Below are 21,699 nucleotides of genomic sequence, written 5' to 3'. Positions count from 1 at the left end.
AGACAGGGTAACACGCCAGCCCTGTTACCTATAGATAGACAGGCTAACACGTCAGCCTTGTTACCCATAGATAGACAGGGTAACACGTCAGCCCTGTTACCCATAGATAGACAGGCTAACACATCAGCCCTGTTACCCATAGATAGGCAGGGTAACACGTCAGCCCTGTTACCCATAGATAGACAGGCTAACACGCCAGCCCTGTTACCCATAGATAGACAGGCTAACACGCCAGCCCTGTTACCCATAGATAGACAGGCTAACACGTCAGCCCTGTTAACCATAGATAGACAGGCTAACACATCAGCCCTGTTACCCATAGATAGACAGGCTAACACGCCAGCCCTGTTACCCATAGATAGACAGGCTAACACGCCAGCCCTGTTACCCATAGATAGACAGGCTAACACGCCAGCCCTGTTACCCATAGATAGACAGACTAACACGTCAGCCCTGTTACCCATAGATAGACAGGCTAACACGCCAGCCCTGTTACCCATAGATAGACAGGCTAACACGTCAGCCCTGTTACCCATAGATAGACAGGCTAACACGCCAGCCCTGTTACCCATAGATAGACAGGGTAGGTATTTTTTGGGGGGTGAAGTTTGCATTCAATTGCCCCTCCCTGTTGCTTGAAACAAGCTTCCATTCCCCATGTCACAACGGGAATTATGGGTGATTTAAGAAGAAATCGTCAACCCTGCTACTTTATTTGGCACTTACTAAAGTCGTTTTGTTCATTTAACCTCTTGAGAAGGGAAAACATGTTTTGTATAAAGTTAAACATGTGCTCTTTATTACAGAATGTTAACATTTGGCGAAATCAACATTATTAGTATACATTTTTTTACCAAGTTACAAAACTTCTCAAAAGGCACCAAATTGGAGGAATGACCCATCAAATCAAATCAAATGTATTTATATAGCCCTTCCTACATCAGCTGATATCTCAAAGTGCTGTACAGAAACCCAGCCTAAAACCCCAAACAGCAAGCAATGCAGGTGTAGAAGCACGTTGGCTAGGAAAAACTCCCTAGAAAGGCCAGAACCTAGGAAGAAACCTAGAGAGGAACCAGGCTATGAGAGGTGGCCAGTCCTGTTCTGGCTGTGCCGGGTGGAGATTATAACAGAACATGGCCAAGATGTTCAAATGTTCATAAATGACCAGCATGGTCAAATAATAATAATCACAGTAGTTGTCGAGGGTGCAACAAGTCAGCACCTCAAGAGTAAATGTCAGTTGGCTTTTCATAGCCGATCATTGAGAGTATCTCTACTGCTCCTGCTGTCTCTAGAGAGTTGAAAACAGCAGGTCTGGGACAGGTAGCACGTCTGGTGAACAGGTCAGGGTTCCATAGCCGCAGGCAGAACAGTTGAAACTGGAGCAGCAGCACAGCCAGGTGGACTGGGGACAGCAAGGAGTCATCATGTCAGGTAGTCCTGAGGCATGGTCCTAGAGCTCAGGTCCTCTGAGAGAGAGAGAGAAAGAAAGAGAGAAAGAGAGAATTAGAGAGAGCATACCTACATTTACACAGGACACCGGATAAGACAGGAGAAATACTACAGATATAACAGACTGACACTAGCCCCCCGACACATAAACTACTGCAGCATAAATACTGGAGGCTGAGACAGGAGGGGTCAGGAGACACTGTGGCCCCATCTGATGATACAGGGCCAAACAGGAAGGATATAACCCCACCCACTTTGCCAAAGCACAGCCCCCACACCACTAGAGGGATATCTTCAACCACCAACTTACCATCCTGAGACATGGCCGAGTATAGCCCACAAAGATCTCCGCCACGGCACAACCCAGGGGGGGGGCAACCCAGACAGGAAGACCACGTCAGTGACTCAACCCACTCAAGTGACGCACCCCTCCTAGGGACGACATGGAAGAACACCAATAAGCCAGTGACTCAGCCCCTGTAATAGGGTTAGAGGCAGAGAATCCCAGTGGAGAGAAGGGAACCGGCCAGGCAGTGACAGCATGAAAAAAAGCTGCCCTTGAAACAGTCTTGATATGTTCTTCAAAAGAGAGATCAGGGTCCAGAGTAACGCCGAGGTCCTTCACAGTTTTATTTGAGACGACTGTACAACCATCAAGATTAATTGTCAGATTTAACAGAAGATCTCTTTGTTTCTTGGGACCTAGAACAAGCATCTCTGTTTTGTCCGAGTTTAAAAGTAGAAAGTTTGCAGCCATCCACTTCCTTATGTCTGAAACACAGGCTTCTAGCGAGGGCAATTTTGGGGCTTCACATTGTTTCATTGAAATGTACAACTGTGTGTCATCCGCATAGCAGTGAAATTTAACATTATGTTTTCGAATGACATCCCCAAGAGGTAAAATATATTGTGAAAACAATAGTGGTCCTAAAACGGAACCTTGAGGAACACCAAAATTTACAGTTGATTTGTCAGAGGACAAACCATTCACAGGGACAAACTGATATCTTTCCCGACAGATAAGATCTAAACCAGGCCAGAACTTGTCCGTGTAGACCAATTTGGGTTTCCAATCTCTCCAAAAGAATGTGGTGATCGATGGTATCAAAAGCAGCACTAAGATCTAGGACCACGAGGACAGATGCAGAGCCTTGGTCTGACACCATTAAAAGGTAATTTACCACCTTCACAAGTGCAGTCTCAGTGCTATGATGGGGTCTAAAACCAGACTGAAGCGTTTCGTATACATTGTTTGTCTTCAGGAAGGCAGTGAGTTGCTGCGCAACAGCTTTTTCGAAATAATTTGAGAGGAATGGAAGATTCGATATAGGCCGATAGTTTTTTATATTTTCTGGGTCAAGGTTTGGCTTTTTCAAGAGAGGCTATATTACTGCCACTTTTAGTGAGTTTGGTACACATCCGGTGGATAGAGAGCCGTTTATTATGTTCAACATAGGAGGGCCAAGCACAGGAAGCAGCTCTTTCAGTAGTTTAGTTGGAATAGGGTCCAGTATGCAGCTTGAAGGTTTAGAGGCCATGATTATTTTCATCATTGTGTCAAGAGATATAGTACTAAAACACTTTAGTGTCTCCCTTGATCCTAGGTCCTGGAAGAGTTGTGCAGACTCAGGACAACTGAGCTTTGGAGGAATACGCAGATTTAAAGAGGAGTCCGTATTTTGCTTTCTAATGATCATGATCTTTTCCTCAAAGAAGTTCATGAATTTATTACTGCTGAAGTGAAAGCCATCCTCTCTTGGGGAATGCTGCTTTTTAGATAGCTTTGCGACAGTTTCAAAAAGAAATCAAAACAAATATCACCTACATGATCACCTTAGTGCATCCCAAATGGCACCCTATTCCTTATATAGTGCACTACTTTAGACCAGACCCATTTGGCACCCTGTTCCCTATTTAGTGCACTACTTTAGACCAGAACCATATGGCACCCTATTCCCTATATAGTGCACTACTTTAGACCAGAGCCCTATGTCACCCTCTTCCCTATATAGTGCACTACTTTAGACCAGAGCCCTATGGCACCCTATTCCCTATATAGTGCACTCCTTTAGACCAGAACCCTATGGCACCCTGTTCCCTAAATAGTGCACTACTTTAGACCAGAGCCCTATGGCACCCTGTTCCCTAAATAGTGCACTACTTTAGACCAGAGCCCTATTAGCCCTGTGAGCCCTGGTCAAAAGTAGTGCACTATATAGGTAATGTACACTAGTTAAATAAAGAATAAATGAAAAATGTAACATTTAAATATGCTGTGTTGTGCTAATGAGAAAACATGGAGGTGTCTCTGTTACCCACAGGCTCAGATCTAGGATCAGTTAACCCTCCCCAAACCTTTACTTAAACCATGAGGGGATATAATACACCCATGACCATAGATCAGCATCAACGGGAGTGTTCTCCTTGGCTGTCTCTCAGTTCATCTCTCCTCAATTCCTTGCATCCTCTCTCCTTGCCTCCTTCTCAGAATGCCTTGGAGGAGTAGATCCCACTCTGAGGGGAGGAAGCAGTCAATGAATCTTCTGCTCCAATGTGCTCTGAGAAGGAGACGAGGAGGGAGGATGTGAGGGGAAAAAAAATAGATCCACTCTTGGTGCAAGTTCATCATATTCCTAATGGGTTTCTTCATTGCTTGATAAGTGTTGTCTTCAGTATGAAGGAAAATACCACCCCCTAGTGGTGGGATCTAAGAAGGCACAACTAATCATTTTAGGTTGCACTTCCCATGACTACCAGTAGATGGCACTGTAACTGATTGATTAGCACAGGACAGTGAAGCAATGATGAGGCTTGCATTTTTGTGCAGTTCTATTGTTCACCAGAGGATGGTGATCTAGCATTGTTCATGAATATTAGTCTGTGGATCACAACTATTCATCAGTTATGTCTGTGTCCTTCCTACATGGCACCCTATTCTCTTAGGGCAGTGTAGGGTTAATGTTTGGGAAAGGCTTGAAACAAAAAACCAACTGTGTAGCACTCTATACCAGGCGGTGTCAGAGGAAGGCCCTAAAAACTGCCAAAGACTCCAGCCACCCTAGTCATAGACTGTTCTCTCTGCTACCGCACGGCAAGCTGTACGGGAGCGCCAAGTCTAGGTCCAAGAGGCTTCTAAACAGCTTCTACTCCCAAGCCATTAGACTCCTGAACACCTAATCAAATGGCTACCCAGACTATTTGCATTGTCATCGTACCCCCCGCCTCCCCTCTTTTACACCACTGCTACTCTCTGTTGTTATCATCTATGCATAGTCACTTTAATAACTCTACCTACATGTACATATTACCTCAACTAACCTGGTGCCCCTGCACATTGACTCTGTACCGGTACCCCCCTGTATATAGTCTCACTATTGTTAATTTACTGCTGCTCTTTAATTACTTGTTTCTTTTATTTCTTATCTATCTTATCTATATATATATGATTATTTATTTAAAAAAAATATTATGCATTGTTGGTTAGGGGCTCGTAAGTAAGCATTTCACTGTAAGGTCTACACCTGTTGTATTCGGCGCATGTAACATTTGATTTATTTGATTGAACACAACTTGGGAGCCGCTATCTGTGAGACCTTATATAGACAGGTGTGTGCCTTTCCCAAACATGTCCAATCAATTGAATTTACCACAAGTGGACTCCAATCAATGTGTGGTAGATACAGGAACACAGAGAGCAGCCTTCCCCAACACCAGTCCTCACTCTAACCAGACCCTGTGTGGTAGATACAGGAACACAGAGAGCAGCCTTCCCCAACACCAGTCCTCACTCTAACCAGACCCTGTGTGGTAGATACAGGAACACAGAGAGCAGCCTTCCCCAACACCAGTCCTCACTCTAACCAGACCCTGTGTGGTAGATACAGGAACACAGAGAGCAGCCTTCCCCAACACCAGTCCTCACTCTAACCAGACCCTGTGTGGTAGATACAGGAACACAGAGAGCAGCCTTCCCCAACACCAGTCCTCACTCTAACCAGACCCTGTGTGGTAGATACAGGAACACAGACAGACCAGACAGGGACACAGAACTGTCTGTGTTTTCTGTAAGTGGAAGCAATATGAGGTAGGAAACTGTCTCGCACAGCCTCATCAGCAAATGTCTTTACAGCACCAAACACTGACCACTGGGTCTCTATTGAACTAGGACCTTCCAAGGTGTTTTCCTGTCCTACGCTCTGAGATTGAGGGAAAGACACCCTCTTCATTTACACCTGGTCCTTTGTGCTCTTGTAGTGAGCAGAACTTTACTTCTTCTCTCTCTAATCTCCTCTAACGTCTCAGTTCTTTATCCTGGACTTCTCTCCAAATTAGTTTCCACATCACAGGTGGTTGGTGGCACCTTAATTGGGGAGGACAGGTTTGTGGTAATGACTGGAGCGGAATTAGTGGAATGGTATAAAACACATGGTTTCCATGGTTTCATGTCATTCCATTCACTCTGTTCCAGCCGTTATTATGAGCTGTCCTCCCCTCAATAGCCTCCACTGTTCCACATGTATAGAGAGAGGGGAAATTAAGGCTGTTAGTTTGCTGAGAGAGATACAGTATAATTCTCCCACCTGACCACAGGACAGAAGAAAGTACATTATCACAGTACAGTATAGAAACAGTACAGTATAGTAACAGTATAGTAACAGTACAGTAACAGTACAGTATAGTCACAGTATAGTAACAGTGCAGTATAATAACATTACAGTATAGTCACAGTACAGTATAGTCACAGTATAGTAAGAGTACAGTATAGTAACACTACATTCACCAACAAAAATATACATGTTCAATTATGTTCTTACCACTTTATTGTTATTTGTCATTTCGTACCATTTCACCTCCCTTTGGTAAAATTGCCATTTCTGTTCAGAAGTGAAACATATTTTGTGCATCTTGCTGAATGATTCAAAGTCCCTTAAGATAAGAGATTTTTATTGAGGACTTCAAATCAAATATTAGCTTGACTGTGTCTTTAAAGTACCCCCCCCTAAGGAAAATAGAGGGCGTAGTCATAAAGCCTCATGTCTAAAGCACACACTTTCTCTTTCACTTTCTCTCTCATTCTCTTTCTGTGAACAGTGAACGCGACACGGTCAGCTCCAGAATGGCTACATCTTCTTCTACCCTGACCGACCACCTCTGCTGCGCCATCTGTACAGAGATCTACACTGACCCTGTGTCTCTCAGCTGCCAGCACACCTTCTGTAAGAGATGTCTTGAACAGAGCCTAGAGGCTGGACTCCCACCCCGCTGCCCTGAGTGTAGAGCTCCGATCACGGAGAGAAACTTCCAGATCAACAGACTGGTTAGGAACATGGCGGACCAGCTGAGACTGGAGCAGAGTAGACAGGAGAACACCGGAGGACAAAGATCTACAGCTGAGAGAGGAGACGAGTGTCCTGAGCACGGAGAAGCTATGAAGCTGTTCTGTGTGACAGACAGGAAGTTGATCTGTCTGGTCTGTAAGGAGGGGAGAGACCACAGAGGACACACATTCAAACCTATGAGAGAGGCACAGGAGGATCTGATAACAGAAGTGGTCTCAGCATTAGGTATACTGAAGGAAGACTTGAACGTAGCGCAACATAAAAGAGAAAGTCAACAGAGAAACATCTCTAAGAGAGGAGAGAAATCCAGCCAAGTCAAGGAAAAAATCAGGACCCAGTTTGAGGAAGTAATCAACAAGCTGAAGCAGAGAGAAGAGGAGGCAATGAGAGAGATAGACAGGAGGGATGGTCTTGTCAATATCAAAATGGAGAAACGTCTGACTAAAATAAAGAGACACGAGACTGATGTGAAAAAGAGAGAGACCTCGCTTCAGTCTGGACAGGACATCACTGACCCCAGGAAGTTCCTTCAGTGGTGGACAGAGAAGGGTCGCTCTTCGTGTGATGCAAGGCAGGTTTGTCCAGACATCTACAAAGCACCCAGGGTGGAAAGACCAAGGCAATTTGAGGGCTATGAAGATCCTGCCACCCTCTTGGGTTTTATTGGCTGGGAGGGCATTGAGAAAAGCCTTGAATGGAAATTCTATCAATTAGATAGGTCTGATGAACGTTGTGTCCTCTCTTGATTACAGTTCAGACACTACTTTCATTTTGACAAAAAATTATGATTCACTGAAAATCTGTATCTCATTTGTATGTGAAGATGATTAGTATGGTTTACTACTCTGACAGTTGGATGATTCCATGCCAGTGTAGCCACAAAATATTTTTAGTGTCTCAGATTGTTCTTTTGTCTTGTGTTTTCTTAATTGTCCTTTAATTTGCAAGTGGCTGAACCTACTGTTTCTCACAGGATAAATTATCAGAGCAGAAACAGCGCCCCTCTGTCTCATTATGTGTAGCTCATGTATCTGATGCTGTCTGGTCAAAAAGAGTATGACATGTTGTCGCAGAGCATTCCGCCTCAGTTGATAATAAAATTCTGAAATAATTAGCCAATCAGCGTTGAGGTAAGCTCAACTATGGGTGGTCCTGGCGAAGCAAAAAAAAACAAGCCAGTTTGGATTTGGTTTCACACCAATCAAATCACATCAAAAGCAAAATGTCCTTGCAGAAAAAGTGTTATGTTTCTGGTCTGATTGTGACATAAAATCAAATGTTATTGGTCACATACACATATTTAGCAGATGTTGTGTGGCTAATTGCTTGTGTTCCTAGCTCCAACAGCGCAGTAGTATTTAAACATTCACAAAAATATACACAAATCTTAAAGTAAAAGAATGGAATTAACAAGTCCCATATTAAGTTGTGTGGACTCACTATGTGTGCAATAAGGGTGTTTAACATTATTTTTGAATGACTACCTCATCTCTGTACCCCACACATACAATTATCTGTAAGGTCCCTCAATCACAAGTAGAGCAATGAGGTTTTCCAATACCTCGCAAAGAAGGCCACCGATTGGTGAATTGGTTAAAAACAATAAGCAGACATTGAATTTCCCTTTGAGCATGGTGAAATTATTACATTTACATTTATATTTATGTCATTTAGCAGACGCTCTTATCCAGAGCGACTTACAAATTGGTGCATTCACCTTATGATATCCAGTGGAACAACCACTTTACAATAGTACATCTAAATCTTTAAGGGGGGGGGGGTTAGAAGGATTACTTTATCCTATCCCAGGTATTCCTGGGGTTTCAGGTGTCTCCGGAAGGTGGTGATTGACTCCGCTGTCCTGGCGTCGTGAGCGAGCTTGTTCCACCATTGGGGTGCCAGAGCAGCGAACAGTTTTGACTGGGCTGAGCGGGAACTGTGCTTCCGCAGAGGTAGGGGGGGCCAGCAGGCCAGAGGTGGATGAACGCAGTGCCCTTGTTTGGGTGTAGGGACTGATCAGAGCCTGAAGGTACGGAGGTGCCATTCCCCTCACAGCTCCGTAGGCAAGCACCATGGTCTTGTAGCAGATGCGAGCTTCAACTGGAAGCCAGTGGAGTGTGCGGAGGAGCGGGGTGACGTGAGAGAACTTGGGAAGGTTACACTTTGGATTGTGCATCAATACACCCAGTCACTACAAAGATACAGGCGTCCTTCCTAACTCAGTTGCCGGAGAGGAAGGAAATCATGAGGCCAATGGTGACTTTACACACAGCTGTAATTGCTGCCAAATGTGATTCTGACATCTATTGACTAAGGAGATTGAGAACTTATGTAATCAAGATACAGTATATTAGCGTTTAAGCTTTCATAAATGTTTTACAAATGTACGACAAATGTACCAGTTCCCGCCAATATCCAGCAACTTAGTACAGCCATTGAAGACGAGTGGGACAACATTCCACAAACCACAATCATCATGAGGCACACCTGGACTTCATCACTTCCTGATTACTTCCTCTTTAACCAGCACTCTGTTGTATCAACCCATTAGGTAGTATCCTGTTTCTGGATTCACTCCATGTTCCTGTTAAACTCACCTACTGCACCTGCTTCCTGACTCCATGTTCCTGTTAAACTCACCTACTGCACCTGCTTCCTGACTCCATGTTCCTGTTAAACTCACCTACTGCACCTGCTTCCTGACTCCATGTTCCTGTTAAACTCACCTACTGCACCTGCTTCCTGACTCCATGTTCCTGTTAAACTCATCTACTGCACCTGCTTCCTGACTCCATGTTCCTGTTAAACTCACCTACTGCACCTGCTTCCTGACTCCATGTTCCTGTTAAACTCATCTACTGCACCTGCTTCCTGCTTCCTGACTCCCTGCGTCTCCGTTACACTGTTTTCCTTTATATGAACTGTAGCTCCGTAAAATGTTGGAAATTGTTGCGTGTTGCGTTTATTTGTTTTCAGTCTATATATATTATTTGTTGTATTTTATGGTGGGGTGCGGCTATGCCGGTATGGCATTTATCAGTTATACAGTTTGCAGCTGTTATTTCTGCGTTTTTGACCAAAGTCGACCTTTCAGTAGAAATTGTGCACCAATATTGAATTGTAAAAGCCTGTAATAGCAAATGAAGTGTCATTTAATATAGACCACATGGAGAATTCAACAAATATGATTTTGAAAAAATGCTTGCTAAAGTGATACAAATAATTATTCAGCATTTTGACATGTCCCTGTGTCCCTTGTAGGAAGGTTTTAACCTAGTTATTTTGTTGCTTTGACAAAATCATTTCTAAAGATAATTATTTATTTAATGTGATTAGTGATTCTGTTACGTTGGTCAACCCTGTCACTTGAACTGAACTTGTTTCAATATAGTGAAACTATGTTTTGTATGAAGCTAAACATGTCCTCATTATTACAGAATGTAAAAACGTGGCGAAATCAGCATTATTAGTATACACTTTTTTACCAAGTGACAAAACTTCTCAAAAAGCACCAAATTGGAGGAATGACCCATCAATACAAATATCACCTACATGATCACCTTAGTGCTGTCACGTCCTGACCCTAGTAAGATGTCATTTTCTATAGTAGAGTAGGTCAGGGCGTGACAGGGGGTGTTTTGTGTTTTTCTATGTTTTCTATTTTTATGTTTGTGTTCTAGGTTTTCTATTTCTATGTTGTTGTTATTTGGGTTGATCTCCAATTGGAGGCAGCTGGTCCTCGTTGCCTCTGATTGGAGATCATATTTAAGTAGGGGTTTCTCTTCCTGGGTTTTTGTGGGTAGTTTCTTTCCGTCTTGTCAAGTGTACCTGACGGAACTGTTGGCTGTAGTTTTGTTGAAGTGTCTTTATTAAAGTCAAGAAATGACTTTAATAGAAATGAATTCCTTGCATCCTCTCTCCATGCCTCCTTCTCAGAATGCCTTGGAGGAGGAGATCCCACTCTGAGGGGAGGAATCTGTCAATGAATCTTCTGCTCCAATGTGCTCTGAGAAGGAGACGAGGTGGGAGGATGTGAGGGGAAAAAACATAGATCCACTCTTGGTGCAAGTTCATCTTATTCCTAATGGGTTTCTTCATTGCTGGATAAGTGTTGTTTTCAGTATGAAGGATAATACCACCCCCTCGTGGTGGGATCTAAGAAGGCACAACTAATCATTTTAGGTTGCACTTCCCATGACTACCAGTAGATGGCACTGTAACCTATTGATTTGCACAGGACATTGAAGCAATGATGAGCTTGCAATTTTTGTGCAGTTCTTTTGTTCACCAGAGGATGGCGGTCTAGCATCGGTCAAGAATATTAGTCTGTGGATCACAACTATTCATCAGTTATGTCTGTGTCCTTCCTACATGGCACCCTATTCTCTTAGGGCAGTTTGGGGTTAATGTTTGGGAAAGGCTTGAAACAGAAACCAACTGTGTAGCACTCTATACCAGGCGGTGTCAGAGGAAGGCCCTAAAAACTGTCAAAGACTCCAGCCACCCTAGTCATAGACTGTTCTCTCTGCTACCGCACGGCAAGCGGTACGGGAGCGCCAAGTCTAGGTCCAAGAGGCTTCTAAACAACTTCTACCCCCAAGCCATAAGACTCCTGAACACCTAATCAAATGGCTACCCAGAATATTTGCATTGTCATCGTATGCCCCCCCCCCCCCTCAAATGCCCCCCCCCCCCCCCTCTTTTACACCACTGCTACTCTCTGTTGTTATCATCTATGCATTGTGACTTTAATAACTCTACCCACATGTACTTATTACCTCCATTAACCAGTGCCTCCGCACATTGACTCTGTACCGGTACCCCCTGTATATAGTCTCACTATTGTTATTTTACTGCTGCTCTTTAAATACTTGTTACTTTTATTTCTTATCCACATATAGATAGAAATATCTCTTATTATTATTTATTTAAAAAAAAAATATTCTGTATTGCTTACTTACCAACTGTAAGGTATTCGGCTCATGTGATAAATAACATTTGAACTAGAATAAAGATCTCCTCCATTCCTGGCATTATTGAAAGAGATTGTGATACCTCACATCTCAAAATAGGGCTACTTAATGTTAGATCCCTCACTTCCAAGGCAGTTACAGTCAATGAACTAATCACTGTTCATAATCTTGATGTGACTGACTGAAACATGGCTTAAGCCTGATGAATTTACTGTGTTAAATGAGGCCTCACCTCCTGAAGTCACTGTCAGAGAAAGTGGACCAATACGCAGCGGGTTGCGTGCTCATCATCTTAATTTATTAAATAAATGTGAACACGTGAAAACAACGAACGACTAGTGACAGTTTCACAGGCTATACATTCACTCACAGTGCGAAATACAACTACCCACGAAACACAAAGACAAACACACCCTACTATATAGGACTCCCAATCAAAGGCAACTCAACACACCTGCCTTCAATTGAGAGTCCAACCCCAATCAATTAAAAATAGAAACACAGACATAGACCAGTCACAAACCCCATAAACATACATCAACTACCCTCTGCCACGTCCTGACCAAACTACAATAACCAAATATACTCTATACTGGTCAGGACGTGACAGTACCCCCCCTCAAAGGTGCAGACCCCGGAATGCACCTACACAAAACACAGAAAACCCCCCCAAAACAACCAGAAAAATTGTCTAAACAAAAAGGGAGGGAAGGGAGGGTGGCTGCCGTCAACGACGGCACAGTGCTACACCCCCCCTCACCAACCCACCTATATGGGAGGCAGCTCAGGTGCGGGACGTGGACTCCGCTCCATCCCTGACGTAGTCCACTTAAGTGGTGCCCCTGACCTCGCCTGACTGGCGGGCAATTCTTGCCGCGACCGACTGGCGGGTGTCTCGGGCTACACCCGGCTGGCGGGCAACCCTTGCTGTGCCCGGCTGGCGGGCAACCTTTGCTGCGCCCGGCTGGTGGACGACCCTGGCTGCGCCCGGCTGGCGGACGACCCTGGCTGCGCCCGGCTGGCGGGTGTCCTGGCCACGCAGGCTGGCGGGTGTCCTGGCTGCGCCCGGCTGGCCGACGACCCTGGCTGCGCCCATCTGGCGGGCGGCGATGACTGTGCCCGGCTGGCGGGCCACTCTGGCAAATCCGGCACGGCGGGCCACTCTGGCAGATCCGGCACGGCGGGCCACTCTGGCAGATCCGGCACGGCGGGCCACTCTGGCAGATCCGGCACGGCGGGTCACTCTGGCAGATCCGGCACGGCGGGCCACTCTGGCAGATCCGGCATGGCGGGCCCACTCTGGCAGATCCGGGCAGACGGGCCACTCTGGCAGCTCCTGACTAGCAGGCGGCTCTGGCGGCTCCTGACTAGCGGGCAGCTCTGGCGGCTCCTGACTGGCGGGCGGCTCTGGCGACTTCTGACTGGCGGGCGGCTCTGGCGGCTCCTGACTGACGGGCGGCTCTGGCGACTCCTGACTGACGGGCGGCTCTGGCGACTCCTGACTGACGGGCGGCTCTGGCAGCTCCTGACTGGCGGGCGGCTCTGGTGGCTCCAGACTGGCGAGGCTGGGCTGACGCACTAGAAGCCTGATGCGTGGGGCTGGTACAGGATGTGCCAGCCTGGGCACACGCACCTCAAGGCTAGTGCGGGGAGCTGGCCTGGGGCTCCATCCTCGCCCCGCAAAACTGCCCTTGTGCCCCCTCCCAAAAAATTATTGGGGCTGCCTCTCCGGTTTACTTAACTCCTCCATAGCCCTGGAAATGCTCATCCTCATCTCCGCCCACGTCCATTCTTCTTCCTCGTTCCTCCGCTGCTTGGTCCAAGTTTGGTGGGTAGTTCTGTCACGATCCTCGTCTTCTGACGATATGTTGAAGTCACTGTCAGAGAAAGTGGACCAATCGCAGCGGGTTACGTGCTCATCATCTTAATTTATTAAGTAAATGTGAACACGTGAAAACAAGAAATCAACGAATGACTAGTGACAGTTTCACAGGCTATACATTCACTCGCAGTGCGAAATACAACTACCCACGAAACACAAAGACAAACACACCCTACTATATAGGACTCCCAATCAAAGGCAACTCAACACACCTGCCTTCAATTGAGAGTCCAACCCCAATCAACTAAACATAGAAACACAGACATAGACCAGTGACAAACCCCATAAACATACATCAACTACCCTCTGCCACGTCCTGACCAAACTACAATAACCAAATATACTCTATACTGGTCAGGACGTGACACCTGGTTACACTAGTGACCATATCCCCCGTGCATCCTGCAAAGGCGGAGGTGTTGCTAACATTTACGATAGCAAATTTCAATTTACAAAAAAAAAATGACGTTTTCGTCTTTTGAGCTTCTAGTCATGAAATCTATGCAGCCTACTCAATCACTTTTTATAGCTACTGTTTACAGGCCTCCTGGTCCATATACAGCGTTCCTCACTGAGTTCCCTGAATTCCTATCGGACCTTGTAGTCACAGCAGATAATATTCTAATTTATGGTGACTTTAATATTCACATGGAAAAGTCCACAGACCCACTCCAAAAGGCTTTCGGAGCCATCATCAACTCAGTGGGTTTCGTCCAACATGTCTCTGGACCTACTCACTGACACAGTCATACTCTGGACCTAGTTTTGTCCCGTGGAATAAATGTTGTGGATCTTAATGTTTTTCCTCATAATCCTGGACTATCGGACCACCATTTTATTACGTTTGCAATCGCAACAAATAATCTGCTCAGACCCCAACCAAGGAGCATCAAAAGTCGTGCTATAAATTCTCAGACAACCCAAAGATTCCTTCATGCCCTTCCAGACTCCCTCTGCCTACCCAAGGACGTCAGAGGACAAAAATCAGTTAACCACCTAACTGAGGAACTCAATTTAACTTTGCGCGATACCCTAGATGCAGTTGCACCCCTGAAAACTAAAAACATTTGTCATAAGAAACTAGCTCCCTGGTATACAGAAAATACACGAGCTCTGAAGCAAGCTTCCAGAAAATTGGAACGGAGATGGCGCCACACCAAACTGGAAGTCTTCCGACTAGCTTGGACAGACAGTACCGTGCAGTATCGAAGAGCCCTCACTGCTGCTCGATCATCCTATTTTTCCAACTTAATTGAGGAAAATAAGAACAATCCAAAATGTATTTTTGATACTGTCGCAAAGCTAACTAAAAAGCAGCATTCCCCAAGAGAGGATGGCTTTCACTTCAACAGTAATAAATTCATGAACTTCTTTGAGGAAAAGATCATGATCATTAGAAAGCAAATTACGGACACCTCTTTAAATCTGCGTATTCCTCCAAAGCTCCGTTGTCCTGAGTCTGCACAACTCTGCCAGGACCTAGGATCAAGGGACACACTAAAGTGTTTTAGTACTATATCTCTTGACACAATGATGAAAATAATCATGGCCTCTAAACCTTCAATCTGCATACTGGACCCTATTCCAACTAAACTACTGAATGAGCTGCTTCCTGTGCTTGGCCCTCCTATATTGAACATAATAAACGGCTCTCTATCCACCGGATGTGTACCAAACTCACTAAAAGTGGCAGTAATAAAGCCTCTCTTGAAAAAGCCAAATCTTGACCCAGAAAATATAAAAAACTATAGGCCTATATCGAATCTTCCATTCCTCTCAAAAAAAATAGAAAAAGCTGTTGCGCAGCAACTCACTGCCTTCCTGAAGACAAACAATGTATACGAAACACTTCAGTCTGGTTTTAGACCCCATCATAGCACTGAGACTGCACTTGTGAAGGTGGTAAATTACCTTTTAATGGTGTCAGACCGAGGCTCTGCATCTGTCCTCGTGCACCTAGATCTTAGTGCTGCTTTTGATACCATCGATCACCACATTCTTTTGGAGAGATTGGAAACCCAAATTGGTCTACACGGACAAGTTCTGGCCTGGTTTAGATCTTATCTGTCGGAAAGATATCAGTTTGTCTCTGTGAATGGTTTGTCCTCTGACAAATTAACTGTAAATTTCGGTGTTCCTCAAGTTTCCGTTTTAGGACCACTATTGTTTTCACTGTATATTTTACCTCTTGGGGATGTCATTCGAAAACATAATGTTAAATTTCACTGCTATGCGGATGACACACAGCTGTACATTTCAATGAAACATGGTGAAGCCCCAAAATTGCCCTCGCTAGAAGCCTGTGTTTCAGACATAAGGAAGTGGAAGGCTGCAAACGTTCTACTTTTAAACTCGGACAAAACAGAGATGCTTGTTCTAGGTCTCAAGTAACAAAGAGATCTTCTGTTGAATCTGACAATTAATCTGGATGGTTGTACAGTCGTCTCAAATAAAACTGTGAAGGACCTCGGCGTTACTCTGGACCATGATCTCTCTTTTGAAGAACATATCAAGACTGTTTCAAGGACAGCTTTTTTCCATCTACGTAACATTGCAAAAATCAGAAACTTTCTGTCCAAAAATGATGCAGAAAAATGTATCCATGCTTTTGTTACTTCTAGGTTGGACTACTGCAATGCTCTACTTTCCGGCTACCCAGATAAAGCACTAAATAAACTTCAGTTAGTGCTAAATACGGCTGCTAGAATCCTGACTAGAACCAAAAAATTTGATCATATTACTCCAGTGCTAGCCTCCCTACACTGGCTTCCTGTTAAGGCAAGGGCTGATTTCAAGGTTTTACTGCTAACCTACAAAGCATTACATGGGCTTGCTCCTACCTATCTTTCCGATTTGGTCCTGCCGTACATACCTACACGTATGCTACGGTCACAAGACACAGGCCTCCTAATTGTCCCTAGGATTTCTAAGCAAACAGCTGGAGGCAGGGCTTTCTCCTATAGAGTGCCATTTTTATGGAATGGTCTGCCTACCCATGTGCGAGATGCAGACTCGGTCTCAACCTTTAAGTCTTTACTGAAGACTCATCTCTTCAGTAGGTCCTATGATTGAGTGTAGTCTGGCCCAGGAGTGGGAAGGGGAAAGGCTCTGGAGCAACAAACCACCCTTGCTGTCTCTGCCTGGCCGTTTCCCCTCTATCCACTGGGATTCTCTGCCTCTAACCCTATTACAGGGCTGAGTCACTGGCTTATTGGTGTTCTTCCATGCCGCCCCTAGGAGGGGTGCGTCACTTGAGTGGGTTGAGTCACTGACGTGGTCTTCCTGTCTGGGTTTCCGCCCCCCCTTGGGTTGTGCCGTGGCGGAGATCTTTGTGGCCTATACTCGGCCTTGCCTCAGGATGGTAAGTTGGTGGTTGAATATATCCCTCTAGTGGTGTGGGGGCTGTGCTTTGGCAAAGTGGGTGGGGTTATATCCTTCCTGTTTGGCCCTGTCTGGGGGATCTTCGGATGGGGCCACAGTGTCTCCTGACCCCTCCTGTCTCAGCCTCCAGTATTTATGCTGCAGTAGTTTATGTGTCGGTGGGCTAGGGTCAGTCTGTTATATCTGGAGTATTTCTCCTGTCTTATCCAGTGTCCTGTGTGAATTTAAGTATGCTCTCTCTAATTCTCTCTTTCTCTCTTTCTTTCTCTCTCTCTCGGAGGACTTGAGCCCTAGGACCATGCCTCAGGACTACCTGGCATGATGACTCCTTGCTGTCCCCAGTCCACCTGACCGTGCTGCTGCTCCAGTTTCAACTGTTCTGCCTGCGGCTATGGAACCCTGACCTGTTCACCGGACGTGCTACCTGTCCCAGACCTGCTGTTTTCAACTTTCTAGAGACAGCAGGAGCGGTAGAGATACTCTCAATGATCGGCTATGAAAAGCCAACTGACATTTACTCTTGAGGTGCTGACTTGTTGCACCCTCGACAACCACTGTGATTATTATTATTTGACCATGCTGGTCATTTATGAACATTTGAACATCGTGGCCATGTTCTGTTATAATCTCCACCCGGCACAGCCAGAAGAGGACTGGCCACCCCTCATAGCCTGGTTCCTCTCTAGGTTTCTTCCTAGGTTTTGGCCTTTCTAGGGAGTTTTTCCTAGCCACCGTGCTTCTACACCTGCATTGCTTGCTGTTTGGAGTTTTAGGCTGGGTTTCTGTACAGCACTTTGAGATATCAGCTGATGTAAGAAGGGCTTTATAAATACATTTGATTTGATTTGATTTGGTAGATACAGGAACATAGAGAGCAGCCTTCCCCAACACCAGTCCTCACTCTAACCAGACCCTGTGTGGTAGATACAGGAACACAGACAGACCAGATAGGGACACAGAACTGTGTGTGTTTTCTGTAAGTGGAAGATAGATGAAGTAGGAAACAGTCTCGTCCTTCTCCGCTGTCTCACACAGCGTCATCAGCAAATGTCTTTACAGCACTAACACTGACCACTGGGTCTCTATTGAACTAGGACCCTCCAAGGTGTTTTCCTGTCCTACGCTCTGAGATTGAGGGAAAGACACCCTCTTCATTTACACCTGGTCCTTTGTGCTCTTTTAGTGAGCAGAACTTTACTCCTTCTCTCTCTTATCTCCTCTAACGTCTCAGTTCTTTATCCTGGACTTCTCTCCAAATTAGTTTCCACATCACAGGTGGTTGGTGGCACCTTAATTGGGGAGGACAGGTTTGTGGTAATGACTGGAGCGGAATTAGTAGAATGGTATAAAACACATGGTTTCCATGGTTTCATGTCATTCCATTCACTCTGTTCCAGCCAATATTTTGGGCTGTCCTCCCCTCAACAGCCTCCACTGTTTCACATGTACAGAGAGACGGGCAATGAAGGGTGTTAGTTTCCTGAGAGAAATACAGTATAGTTCTCCCACCTGACCACAGGACAGAAGAAAGTACATTATCCAACACAAAGATACATGTTCATTTATGTTCTTACCACTTTATTGTTATTTGTCATTTGTCATTTCACACCATTTTACCTCCCTTTGGCAAAATTGCCATTTCATTTCAGAAGTGAAAAATATTTTGGGCATCTTGCTGAATGATTCAAAGTCCCTTAATAAGACAAGAGATTTTTATTGAGGGCTTCAAATCAAATATTAGCTTGACTGTGTCTTTAAAGTATCCACCCCCTAAGGCAAACGGAGGGCGTAGTCATAATGCCTCATGTCTAAAGCACACACTTTCTCTTTCTCTCTCTCTCATTCTCTTTCTGTGAACAGTGAACGCGACACAGTCAGCTCCAGAATGGCTACATCTTCCTCTACCCTGACCGACCACCTCTGCTGCGCCATCTGTACAGAGATCTACACTGACCCTGTGTCTCTCAGCTGCCAGCACACCTTCTGTAAGAGATGTCTTGAACAGAGCCGGGAGGCTCGACTCCCACGCCGCTGCCCTGAGTGTAGAGCTCCGATCACGGAGAGAAACTTCCAGATCAACAGACTGGTTAGGAACATGGCGGACCAGCTGAGACTGGAGCAGAGTAGACAGGAGAACACCAGAGGACAAAGATCTACAGGAGACGAGTGTCCTGAGCACGGAGAAGCTATGAAGCTGTTCTGTGTGACAGACAGGAAGTTGATCTGTCTGGTCTGTAAAGAAGGGAGAGACCACAGAGGACACACATTCAAACCTGTGAGAGAGGCACAGGAGGATCTGATGACAGAAGTGGTCTCAGCATTAGGTATACTGAAGAAAGACTTGAACGTAGCGCAACATAAAAGAGAAAGTCAACAAAGAAACATCTCTAAGACTGGAGAGAAATCCAGCCAAGTCAAGGAAAAAATCAGGACCCAGTTTGAGGAAATAATCAACAAGCTGAAGCAGAGAGAACAGGAGGCGATGAGAGAGATAGACATGAGGGATGGTGTTGTCAATATAAAAATGGCGAAACGTCTGACTAAAATAAAGAGACACGTGACTGATGTGAAAAAGAGAGAGACCTCGCTTCAGTCTGGACTGTACATCACTAACCCCAGGAAGTTCCTTCAGTGGTGGACAGAGAAGGGTCGCGCTGCGTGTCATACAAGGCAGGTTTGTCCAGACATCTACAAAGTACCAAGGGTGGAAAGACCAACGCAATCTGAGGGTTATGAAGATCCTGACACCCTCTTGGGAATAATTGGCAGGGAGGGCATTAAGAAAAGCCTTCAATGGAAATTCTATTAATTAAATAGACCTGCTAACTTTATTGAACGTATCACTGACTCCTTCTGGAACATAAAATCAGGATTCACTCACATTTGTATGTGAAGACTCTTAACATGGTTTACTACTCTAACAGTTGGACAATTCAATGCCAGTGCAACATTTTTATATATATATATATATATATATCGTATCTCAGATTGTTCTGACAATTATCACAAAATTTGACCAATAAAAAATGTATAATTATAAAAAACTTGTTCATAAATCTCCTTTAATTGGCAAGTGGCTGAACCTACTGTATCTCACCAGATAAATCATCAGAGCAGAAACATTTTACATTTACATTTTTACATTTTAGTCATTTAGCAGATGCTCTTATCCAGAGCGACTTACAGTAGTGAACGCATACATTTCATACATTTTTTCCGTACTGGTCCCCCGTGGGAAACGAACCCACAACCCTGGCGTTGCAAACACCATGCTCTACCAACTGAGCCACACGGGACCGAAACAGTGCAGCTCTGTCTCAGTATGTGTAGCTCATGTATCTGATGCTGTCTGGTCAAAAAGAGTATGACATGTTGTCGCAGAGCATTCAGTTGATAATAAAATGATGAAATAATCAGCGATGAGCTGAGCTCAACTATGGGTGGTCCTGGTGCAGCAAAAAAACAACAAGGGAGGCCAGTTTGGATTTGGCTTCACACCAATCAAATCACATCAAAAGCAAAATGTCCTTGCAGAAAAGGTGTTATGTTCCTGGTCTGATTGTGGCATAAAATCTAATTCTATTGCTCTCATACACATATTTAGCAGATGTTATTGTGGGCGTGGCAAATTGCTTGTGTTCCTAGCTCCAACAGTGCAGTAGTATCTAACAATTCACAAAAATATACACAAATCTTAAAGTAAAATAATGGAATTAAGAAATATAGAGCAATGTCAGAGTGTATGTATATATATATATATGTACAGACATTATGGACAGTTGATGGATAGAATATGTAGTATATCTGAAGAAAACATGGATAGAATAGTATACTGGTGCAAAAAAAACAAGGGAGGTCAGTTTGGATATGGCTTCACACCAATCAAATCACCTCAAAAGAAAAACGTAATTGTCTGAAAATTTGCTATGTCTCTGGTCTGATTGTATAAATATATATATATGTATATTATGGGATGTATTGACATTATGGATAGTATATGGATAGAATATGTAGTATATCTGTAGAATACATGGATAGAATACTGTATGTACAGCAATAGTTAAATAGGATAGGCCTTGACTAGAACGCAGTACATACAATTGAAGTCGGAAGTTTACATACACTTTAGCCAAATACATTAAAACTCAGTTTTTCACAATTCCTGACATTTAATCCTAGTAAAAAGTCCCTGTCTTAGGTCAGTTAGGATCACCACTTTATTTTTGGAATGTGAAATATCAGAATAATAGTATAGAGAATGATTTATTTCAGCTTTTATTTCCTTCATCACATTCCCAGTGGGTCAGAAGTTTACATACACTCAATTAGTATTTGGTAGCATTGCCTTTATATTGTTTAACTTGGGTCAAACGTTTCGGGTAGCCTTCCACAAGCTTCCCACAATAAGTTAAGTCAATTTTGGCCCATTCCTCCTGACAGAGCTGGTGGTACTGAGTCAGGATTGTAGGTCTCCTTGCTCGTACACACTTTTTCAGTTCTGCCCACAAATTTTCTATAGGATTGAGGTCAGGGCTTTGTGATGGCCACTCCAATACCTTGACTTTGTTGTCCTTAAGCCATTTTTCCACAACTTTGGAAGTATGCTTGGGGTCATTGTCCATTTTGGAAGACCAATTTGCGACCAAGCTTTAACTTCCTGACTGATGTC

At 44.5% G+C, this 21,699-nt stretch overlaps 2 protein-coding genes across 2 annotated transcripts; both read left to right on the top strand.

Annotated features, from left to right (window-relative positions):
• The first annotated feature begins 6,516 nt into the window (after positions 1-6,516).
• On the top strand, positions 6,517-8,093 carry LOC115195337 (nuclear factor 7, brain-like). The gene has a single exon (XM_029755114.1). The coding sequence runs from the start codon at positions 6,572-6,574 to the stop codon at positions 7,538-7,540; it is 969 nt and encodes a 322-aa protein (XP_029610974.1). The 5' UTR covers positions 6,517-6,571; the 3' UTR covers positions 7,541-8,093.
• Positions 8,094-18,872: 10,779 nt separating this feature from the next.
• LOC115195338 (nuclear factor 7, brain-like) lies at positions 18,873-20,074 on the top strand. The gene has a single exon (XM_029755115.1). The coding sequence runs from the start codon at positions 18,916-18,918 to the stop codon at positions 19,837-19,839; it is 924 nt and encodes a 307-aa protein (XP_029610975.1). The 5' UTR covers positions 18,873-18,915; the 3' UTR covers positions 19,840-20,074.
• Positions 20,075-21,699: the final 1,625 nt, after the last annotated feature.

Source organism: Salmo trutta, chromosome 6 (genome assembly GCF_901001165.1).
Source record: "Salmo trutta chromosome 6, fSalTru1.1, whole genome shotgun sequence".
NCBI lineage: Eukaryota > Metazoa > Chordata > Actinopteri > Salmoniformes > Salmonidae > Salmo > Salmo trutta.
The sequence above is the reverse complement of the archived record's forward strand: the minus strand, read 5'-3'. Positions and strand labels throughout refer to the sequence as shown.

What these genes read in the sequence shown, in the direction of transcription:
- LOC115195338 (XM_029755115.1), top strand. Translation starts at nt 18,916, where the DNA reads ATGGCTACATCTTCCTCTACCCTGACCGACCACCTCTGCTGCGCCATC.
- LOC115195337 (XM_029755114.1), top strand. Translation starts at nt 6,572, where the DNA reads ATGGCTACATCTTCTTCTACCCTGACCGACCACCTCTGCTGCGCCATC.